Here is a 10,498-nt window from a genome sequence, read left to right as displayed (position 1 = left end):
CGTACTTGTCCAGAATAAGATATACAAGAGACACAGTAGACGTTTAAAATATTTATTTAAACTAACGTGCTCTAAGATGCAGTATTTGCGGCATGGTTAACAAACCATATACCATGAAAAGAACTGTCATTTTATAGGAATGAGTTATGAAAACCCCCTCCCCTGCTACTAAACCTAAATAATTACATATGAAAGATCTCTGGGATTACTGGCAGACCCAGTACCTCAGAATACACATGCAGTGCTGTTGTCTCAGAACTCTCGTTCCATGTGTCGGTTTGTTGCTCATGTGCTCATCTATGTGATAGGACATGTGTGAACATGAACAACAGCTGCATTCTTGTGTTATGCCTAGGTGCTAGTGTCTGACCAGAGAGAATAAATGTAAATGTAAATGTATGTGTCTTGTAAAGCGCACTGCTGCCCTGAGGCGTCGTGGCGCTGTAGACCGCTGGGGAACCCGTCCTGGTTTTCCCTGTGAAATGGTCCCTACTGGGTATCTCCAAGGTGAAACCAGGCATCCCTGGCGAATGTGGGGGGCCGTTGTAGAGATGAGGCAAGCTAATGCCCAGAGTTGCCGAGTGTGATCCCTGGTTAGAGTAGGCACCGAGGCGAGAATTATCGAGTCCGCTGATCCTGGTCCACGACCCTGCCGCGTCGGGAATTGAACCCTGGTCCTGGGCCGTTCTCTGCTTCCGGGTCTGCCGCCTCTAACCAGTGAGCCACACCACTCCACTGAATAACAAGGCACATTGTTGTTTGACCTTGTCGTTGGTGCCCAGACTCAATTGCAGGAACCAAACAGAATGTGAAAACATATGCAGGTTCCGTGTGAAAGTACCATGTGTCACAAAACCAAGCGTGTTGATATAGTAACATCTGCAAATGAAAATAAAGGCCTACAACATGCACAGTTAGGCTAACAAAGGGAAAACTACAATGGGCCAATGCAGAAAGCACACAACAAGAGGGAGAAGACAATATGGGTTGAGATGTGTGCAGCGGGGGATGGCTGCACCACGGGGGCGTAACTAAACAGAAAAAAGCATCCATATATTTTTTTTTACTTTATTCATGCTGCAGCGTGGATGAAATCCATTGGCTAACCCAGTAAGTCACAAAGGCAAGACTAACCCAGTAAGCACAGATTCAAGACCTATTGGCTTTGACAATGCTTGTTTATCCATTGGCGCTACTCTTAGTAGGGTTGAGGCACAACCCTGTAGACCTCTCCTTCTCATCCCCCTCCCCTTTCCCCTTCGATTGAATAGCAGTGACGTGTTCTTAAGTGTCTCAATGCTTGGCCTACAAGTGGCTTTTTCACCTGAGACTTTTCTGGGATACATTATTTTTGCTAAAGAAGGCCCTGCAAATTTGTATAGCTATTTTTTTAATTAAGCTGTTTTATAATTTTTTTTGTTCTTTTATGGTTGGTTATGGTCTAGAGATTTCGCCAGCCACGTCATTTGCCTTTGAAGTGGTTGTGTTCAGATCAAGCCTTGCCACCAGTTGCTTAAGCAAATGTGAGTGTGTTACGAGCCGAGATAGCATCTAGGCGCTTGAATGATTACCCTGTGTGCCATTAAATATATTCCACCGATGTTTCGTGCTTTCTTCAGTTTCCGATAGTGCTGGGTTAAAGGTGGCTGTCCTCACCCTCTGTGCCCATCTCACAGGATGTCCCTTTCTTACTTCCAGGGACCCCACAATATGTCGGCACCTGCGGTCAACGGCGGCTACGCAGTCACTCAATACGCGCCTTCCGGTAACTATGGTGCCATGAAGCGGAATCAGTCTCCAGAGAAGCGTAAGTGGCCGACGTATGGGCACCCCAAGGCCCTGGGGGTAAGTAATGCCTCACACAACTCGGGTGAATAGCCACACCCAGGGGGAATCCGCCACACCCAGGGGGCACCCGTTGCGAAAGGCTCACCCTGGATTTCAGCATTTTCCCTGCTCGCCTGGGAGTGCAGAATGCCAGTTTAGCCTCAGAAAGATGACACTAAAGCAGATATGATCAGCTGTCCCTCATAAAAACCACACATCTCCCTGCATGACCAGCACAGGACAGTGGCGAAGGGAAAAGACCCAAACGCCTTCTAAAAAGTAGAACGCAAGCGCTGACTTGCTAAAGCCACATAAAGTTTGTGAGATGAATCCGAGCGGGCACGCGCCTTTATCCAGTTCTCGCGACGCCATCTGGGAAATAGTTTGGTGATACCCTGAGGGTCTAAGGAGAGCGGACACCAGGAAAAACAAATGTCATTGCAACACATTTTTGATAGATATTTTAGAGAGTGGAAGGAATGCACTAGTTCACTTTTGAGTCAGAGGTAACCCTGGCAGGGGCAATGCAGCTAGCAGCAAGGCTGGAATTGTAAGAAATGTACTCTGTGAACCCATAAATTGGGGGTCAAGGTGTGGCAGAGGAAAGGGGTGGAGTCACGAGGGGCAGAGTTTAAAACCAGAGTCAGACAGTCACAGTTGCTTTTTTAAACCTGCTGCAAAGAAGTTGGCAACAAGCACATATGTGATAGTAAATCTGTTCTACATGACTTCATTGGTCACAAAGAGGCTGCATTTTAACATATCTTACAGAGTTAAGACACCTGCTACAGAGATCTTTGTGTGCCCACCAATTTTGAAGGATTTGTAATAGTGGTGAGATAACTCCAGGGGTTAACACAGTTCTGGGAGAGTTCTGCGTTTTGTCATAAAGTAGCTTAGAGGGTTCATGCGCCTGCTGCAGAGCGCGTTGTGTAACATGCAGACCACAGATTTGCTTTTTATTTAGATAGACAAGTTGGCTACTGCCTTTGACACTGAGATCATTTTGTTACTTTCAGTTCATACGCTGCAATACTTTTAATATAGCGCAGTGATCTATTTATCCGCGTCACGGAGCTGCACGCAAACTGTAAGTCATGGGTTTAGATCTTTATTGTTTTTTCTCAATCTGCTATTATTCTAAGATTGTAAACAATGGTTCCTCTGAGAAGTAATAAAGTCCTGTTAGTACAGACAACTACAATAACTGAGTTACATCTTATATCCTGACGTTGTGTTGTTCCTGACCGTTCACTCTTAGCATGTAGTGTCTACAAGTATGGCTGATATGGGATTCCTACACCTTATAAGTTATAACCCTCATCGTCTTATGTAACATTTCCTGTACATTGATTTACACACATGGATGATTTATTGTGCCTCTATGTGTGATGTAAATCACTCCGACAACATACACTGGGGTGAGTAGAAGTGTAAAAAAATTAAAATTAGTAGGTGCAATTTAAATGAATGTTTGTGTAATTACTCATACAGACAGATACATCTTGCAGTTTTTAAGTGCAAGTACATCTTCGACATAGGGAGCTAAAACAAAGTTATAAACCTGCCTCAAATTATAGATTCTCTTAAGCACTTGTGAAGTGATAACATGTTGTGTAACTTTTTTTTTCTCTAATGCTTTTTCGTCTAGGGGTTAGGCTTCAGATAGCCCCATCCAGCATTACACTCATTACACTCAAACAAAGGGAAGGCTGATAGCCCTTTGAATCAGGCCTTTGTTTTGACCCGAGCTGGAAGTGTAAATTAACCCCTTGGGCGCGGCCGCGATTCTGCGCCTGTGCGGCACATTCCGATCGCGGGTGCGGTCATGACGGCCGGGAGCCGTCATCAGCACACGAGCACTGTGTGCCATGACGGCTCCCGGCCGTCATCAGCATGGAAGGGGTTAAAAAGCCCCCTCGCTGCCTGCACGTTGACAGACAGTGTGCGGGCTCTGCTGAAATCTGTCCTGGTGTCCGAAAATAACAAGAGGACAAATTGTGCATGTTTCCTTGGATCGGCTGGATCTGAGATCCAGTCAGAAATATCTCCCGGGACCGGCATCCGGCATAACCCCCCTGAATTCCAGTATTGTACCAGGGATTCTGGAAGGGATGCTGAGTAGGAAAAAGGGAAGAGACACATTCCAGGGGTTGCAACTGGTGACCATAAGTACTAAAACAAGCATTAGAAATGCAATAGGTCTCGGATTTATTTGAGTTAGAGGTAATGGCATTGTAAATGGCAATGTCTTTTATCCATGTGTAATGGAGTGTATGCATGTGGTGTGTAGTGGAAATATGTGGGTTGGATTGGAATTGTATCAATGGTGGCATGCTGCCCTTTAGATGAATATGTTTAAAAGTGAAGTGCACCATACTGCGATTGCTACAATAGTTTATTGTGGATGCGTTAACAATTGATGTGTGCACTGATGGCTGTTGGTGTGTGTGCCCCTAGAAATTGTTCACTGATGGCTGGTGGTGTGTGTGCTTGGTGGAAGTGTGCACTGCTAGCTGGAGGTGTGTGTGCCTGGTGGAAGTGTGCACTGACGGCTGGTGGTGTGTGTGCCTGGTAAAAGCGTGCACTGACGGCTGGTGGTGAGTGCGCCTGGTAAAAGCGTGCACTGACGGCTGGTGTTTGTGTGCCTGGTGAAAGTGTGCACTGATGGCTGGTGGTGTGTGTGATTGGTGAAAGCGTGCACTGACGTTTGGTGTTGTGTGCCTGGTGGAAGCCTGCACTGACGCCTGGTGGTGTTTGTGCCCGGTGAAAGCATGCACTGATGGCTGGTGGTGTTTGTGTCTGGTGAAAGCGTGCACTGATGTCTGGTGGTGTGTGGTTGTGTGTGTGGTTGTGTGTGTGGTGGTGAGTGTGTGGTGGTGAGTGTGTGGTGGTGAGTGTGTGGTGGTGAGTGTGTGGTGGTGAGTGGTGGTGAGTGTGTGGTGTGTGTGTGTGTGTGTGGTGTGTGTGTGTCGTGTGTGTGTGTGCTGTGTGTGTGTGGTGTGTGTGTGGTGTGTGTGGTGTGTGTGTGGTCTTATGTGTGTGGTCTTATGTATGTGTGTGTGGTGGACTTAGTTCGAGTGTTCGTATCCTGCACACTCACACACTGCTTGTAGAAAAAGGTAGGGCTATGACCTTTCTCAAGATTTGCCCGGCGCTAACCGCCTTTGTACCATTCAAATTACCAAGCAATGAGGCAGGCGCCGGAGACCAGAAGGCAGGAAACAGAAGTTTTATTCCGACGGAGCAGAACACATCAGATCAGACAACAAGGTATCGTCTCGAGGTGCTCTAACAGCCTCTCTGAGGCCTGGCCTCTTATACACTGGTTTATGGCATGTGACCTTTCTTTATTACAATCATAACATTGTGAAGCAAGGAAAAGACATCCCCATAATCCTCGTGTCAATCCCACCCCCATATACCTTCACAATAGAGGTCCTTAACCTGCTGATAAGAGGAGGGGGTCATCACGCAGCTGAGTGTTCCACCAAGTCTTAGGATGTGTGCGCCTGATCATACCTCAGGGGGTGGGGAGGCCCTGGTCAACAGTGTGTCTTTTGAAGAGGGACGACTCCATACAATGAGGGGCAGTAAATGGTATCTCCTGGCTTAGGCGATGGCCTCGGACCTGTGTGGACAGTCGGACACGGGGTAAGGGGTCATCAAAGGAGTGGTATTCATGCCGCGTGGACAATTGAGCGCGGAGGGAAGGTTTATCAACAGAGGGGCATTCATGGGAGGAGAGGAGGTGCTGGTCAGGCGCTGGCGTGACTCCCAAGGACAGGGTCATGCAGAAGGGTTAGGCTCATGAGAGGGAGGGAGGGGGAGCCAGGATGCGCGGAGGATGCTTGCTGGGTCAGAGGGGCGCGCTGACGATAGATCGCGGACAGGGAGACCATGATACCTAAAATGGCCGTTGTGCGCGCTGTACGTGGGTGACAAGCTGGCGCAGATGATGTTCAGCCCGTAAACTAAAATTCCACAGTCCTCCCTTTTAACATGTCTCGCCAACTTGTCAGTTCGGATTTATCCCCATAAGGCCACGTATTTCTACTTCATAGAGGGGACTCATGTGCTCATTTCGGAAGTCCAAAGTCTTTGGGCACATACAGTTAGAAACAAGGCCGCACAAAGATGGCAGACATTGGATACCTAAGCAACACCCACATAATATCACAACAGGTATCAGCACGAAGGAAAACAACCTCCAACCCCAGTTCTTCAAAGTGTCCCAAAACCAGCTCCCAAACGACCATCCTTCTTGTTCTTGGTGAACCTCCGAGGAAAGTCTGTGGAGGTGCTCAATTGCTTTGAAGACGGAAGGCGAGTTATCTGGCACGTAGGTGCAGCAGCTAGATCCGATGATGCGGCAGGCTCCTCCTCGGTCGGCTAGGACCGTGTCTAGGACAAGACGGTTTTGAAGGGTCACAAGACGGACCGCCTGAAGCTCCGCCGTGTTGTTGGCGAGGATGCCAGCCGTGATGTTGATCGTTGTTTCTACTGCCTGGGTCAGGTGTCGGATAGCGCATCTGTTTGCCATTGGGCCCCACAGAGGAACAAGTCCCTTTGCTGCATCTAGGAACTGGGCTCCAGTGGAGTCGGCTTGTCCGATGTCATCTGCACGCCTCTGCCGGTGATGGTTGGCAGGGGCTACATATGTGGGTGGAAGAACGAAGGCAATGTAACAGATACCCTTCCAACCTTTCGGGAGCCAGGTGTAAGCTTTGGTGCCACACACAAAGTACATATTTGGAGAGGCGACAAAAGAAGGGGGGTCAACTGAGTCCAGTGTTCTGGTGATTCGGCAGGAACTGTGACCCACCAGCTGCGTTCCCTGGCCTTCGAGGCACACAAGGCCAGTGACATTGATAACAGACAGAGCCACAGTCAGGGTGGCGGTAGTTTGTTTTTGCAGATGAGAGAAGGTGGTTCTGGCTGGATTGTGGAGCACCTGTACTTCGACTCGTTCTTTGGCTGGAATGTCTTTAAGGAAGGTGGCGCCTGTGAGCGCAGGACACAGGGCAGCAGAGGTCTTTCCGGTTTTGTTCAGCCAGAACCCAGAGTAGAAGTGCGACACTGTCTGGCTGGAAGTGGCGTTGTCCTTGTGGCTCTCTTGCATGAGGATCAACCAGGCGAGGCAGGAGCCGTGAACTGAGAAAGGAGAAGGGATGAAGGGGATGGAGTGTCCTGTGGCATGCGGGAGCAACCCGCAGATCCAGCAGTTCGTAGCATTTGCAGCAAGGTTGTGTTGGTGCAACAGTTGCACGAAGGAATTGTTCCAGAATTCCCTGCGCCTTTCTCGGAGCTGAGGCGACAGAGAGATTAGGTGATGCTCTTTCAGGGGTGTTGGCTGTGCAGTAGGTAGCAATGCCTCATGAGCCGGTGTGCTTTCCTCCAGAATCCAGAAGGAGGTCATGAGGAGGAGGCAGAAGAGGAAGACAATAAAGAGGGCGATTGTCTTTGATTTGTGCAAATTGTCAGTCTTTGGGTTTCTATAGTGGGTATTTCCTGTTTCTTCCATCATCTTCTTATCTGGCGCTTCCATCATCTTCTTATCTGGCGCTTCCATCACCTTCAAGGGGCTCGGTAGCGGGCAGAACCACAGACTTCGTTTAGCTTCTCTCCCGGCAACCCTTGGTTGTGCTTAGGTCGCCGTTCTGAGATTCAACTTAGTCCGCGGCCTACTTAGCCGAAGCTCCCTCCTTTCGACGCAGGAAATACCCTTCTCTGGATGGCAGAGTGGGATCAGAGAATTTTGCAAGTTCAAGTGCCTCAGTATCGGGATAACAGTTCAATGTCGGTCGGTCTTTGTTCAGGAGCTCTTCTTGGGTGTTGACGTTTTGGGTCGTGGCCAGGTTCGCAGAGACCTTTCGGCAGTGATGTGCGTGCAGCCAGTGCCTCTTCCCCTCCACTCGAAGCGCCGTCCGTGTGGTAATCAGCACTTGCCAGGGGCCCGTCCACCGGGGTTCCAGACTCTTGGTCCGCTGGAAATTTCGTATTAGAACGAAATCTCCCGGTTGGATGTCGTGGCCGGGGCCCCTGGAAGCATCGGGGATGGCCTGCTGCACCTGTTGATGAATGACAGACAACGTCTTAGTTAATTTGCACAAATAATCAGACAGTAGGACGTCCGGGACGTCATGAATGGAGGTCGGCTTGGGAGCGGTCCAGAGGTTCATCGGTCGCCCGAATACGACCTCGTAGGGGGTCAAATGGTGTTTAGTGGGAGTGGAGCGCATTGATAGTAAGGCCAGTGGGAGGGTGTCTGGCCACTTAAGTCCGGTGGTGGCCACTATTTTTGACAATTTCAACTTCAGTGTGGCATTATGGCGTTCCACCAGACCGGCGGATTGGGGGTGGAAGACCGCATGAAACCTTTGCTTCACCCCCAACCCCTTTAAGATTAATTGGATAACCTCAGCTATGAAGTGGGGGCCATTGTCGCTCCATAAAATTCGACAAAGGCCATAGCGAGGGAAAAATTCTTTCAGTAGTACTTTGGCAGTAGTCATGGCAGTGTTGTCACGGGTTGGATAGGCTTCTACCCATTTGCTGAAGGCACATACAATGACTAGTACATACTTCAAGCCCTGGCATCTCTCTAGTTGGATGTAGTCCATCTGAAGGACCTCAAAGGGGTGATTGGGGGTCCCAAACCCTCCCCGGGGTACCACAGTTCCTTTCCCGGGGTTGTGTTGCAAACAGATAAGGCACTGTTGGACTAGACGTCTAGCTGAGTCGGGGATTTTGTCGTTGTGCCAGACTTTGGAAATGAGTTCGATCATGGGTGCAGATCCTATGTGTGCGGGGGAATGTGCCATAGTCAGTATGGGGATCAGGTATGAGTCAGGCAGCAACCATCTGTTTGCATCTTTTGTTCGCCAGCAGCCCTCATCATCCTTCAAACCCACCCCTGCCCATTCAGTCAGTTCGTGAGGGGTGCTGGCCGACTGGATGTCTCTGATCATTTCCCTTGCGTCAGTCCATTTCTCTGCTTGTGACCTGGTCACATACATGCGTGTTACCGTCCTATTCTCAGCTGTGGTTCGTGCAGTGATGTCGGCCAGTGCATTCCCTTGTCCAACTAAGTCTGTCACCCTTTTGTGTGCCTGACATTTGATCACCGCTAATCGTTTGGGGAGGAGAACTGCTTCAATCAGGGCGGAGACTAGATCTCCGTGGAGGATAGGGGTGCCGTGGGACGTCAGGAATCCCCTCTCCCTCCACAGGAGCCCAAAATGGTGGACCACCCCGAAGGCATACTGGCTGTCTGTATATACGTTCGCGGTGGTTCCTGTGGCTATGATGCAGGCTCGGGTGAGGGCTATCAGCTCTGCTGCCTGGGCAGATCGTTGTGTGATGCAGGCTGTTTCAACTACTGTTCGGGCTGTCGTTACTGCATAGGCAGCTGAAGTGGTGCCATCTGGGAGTTTGATGCATGAGCCGTCTACCCATAGCTCTCCATCGGGGTCAGTGAAAGCAGTGTCTCGGAGGTCAACTCTACTCCTAGTTTGTTCGTCCGTGAGGGTCACAGTCGTGTATGGGAGGGACGTCGGGGTCATTTTCAGGCAGGGGCAACAATGTGGCAGGATTCAAAGTCGTGCATCTCTTTAGTGTGATGTGGGGTGCAAGTAGCGTCCGTTCGTACCCTGTCAGTCGTGCGCTAGTCAGGTGTTGGGTCTTTGTCTGGTTCAAAAGGGTGTCGACTGCATGGGGTACTATCACAGTGAGAGGGTTTGAAAGTACGATTCCTTCGCTCTGACGGATAGAGACAGCAGCGGCAGCTACTGCTCGAAGGCAGGCAGGCAAAGCTCTAGCTACAGGATCAAGAGTGGCGGAGAAGTAGGCACAAGGGCGCTGCTTAGGACCAATCGATTGAGTTAGGACAGACAATGCGCATCCCTCCCTTTCGTGGGTGAAGAGGGAGAAGGGTTTGGAGTAATCCGGGGTTCCGAGGACGGGTGCTGAGCAGAGTGCATCCCGTAATTCCTTAAAGGAGGCTTGACACTCAGTGGTCCAAGGTAAGCATGGGCGGAAAATCCGTTACGCTCGCGGATTTTGCGGATTTTCGGGAAATCCGCAATCCGCGAGATTTGCGGATTTCCCGCAAAAACCGCAAATTCGCACGCAGCGGATTTTTTTGGCGGCGCGCGGCATTGGTGATACAATTTTTGCGGCGCGCGGCGTTTATCATCGTTTGCCGAGTTGTTTTTTTCGATAGTTTGCGAGTGCTGCGCCATTTTGGATCTTGCTGTGTGATCCCGCGGGAATTGGCGAGCGCGATTACGTCATCGCGGCTTGCCAGCGATAGTTTGTCAACGCGAGTACGGCGAGATCACGTCTCGCGGTACTTCGCAATTGCGAGATTTGAGATGCGGCGAGCGAAAATATAAATTTGCAATTCTGCACAAGAAATCCACCAGCAAGCAGCATAAACCTTCTAGAAATGATGATTTTTATGTGAATAACTCCTTAGTTTGACATTTGCCTGCACTTTTTTAGCGAGGAGTCCATTTTGGGGAGGGGTGCAGGGGGGTGGGAGGAAGGAAGTGCCCCATAGTCTTCAACTTCCTGTTCCTGTTCAGCAGGCTCCTCCCAGTGCTTTGTCCATCTCCTGGTCACTTTTCATTTGGATGTGCAGCTGGAAGGATTACTTTTTGTGGATGCT

At 49.7% G+C, this 10,498-nt stretch overlaps 1 protein-coding gene across 1 annotated transcript in view; it reads left to right on the top strand.

Moving 5' to 3' along the window:
• Positions 1–1,710: 1,710 nt before the first annotated feature.
• The window catches only part of LOC147663466 (membrane-spanning 4-domains subfamily A member 12-like), an 89,015-nt gene continuing 80,227 nt past the window's right edge, over positions 1,711–10,498 (top strand). The window contains exon 1 of the mRNA XM_086950431.1: positions 1,711–1,845. Coding sequence (XP_086806557.1) covers positions 1,711–1,845 — 135 coding nt within the window. The remainder of the gene's footprint in view (positions 1,846–10,498) is intronic.

Source organism: Lissotriton vulgaris, unplaced genomic scaffold (genome assembly GCF_964263255.1).
Source record: "Lissotriton vulgaris unplaced genomic scaffold, aLisVul1.2 SCAFFOLD_904, whole genome shotgun sequence".
In the NCBI taxonomy this organism is placed as follows: domain Eukaryota; kingdom Metazoa; phylum Chordata; class Amphibia; order Caudata; family Salamandridae; genus Lissotriton; species Lissotriton vulgaris.
This window is presented reverse-complemented; position numbering and strand designations above follow the sequence as displayed.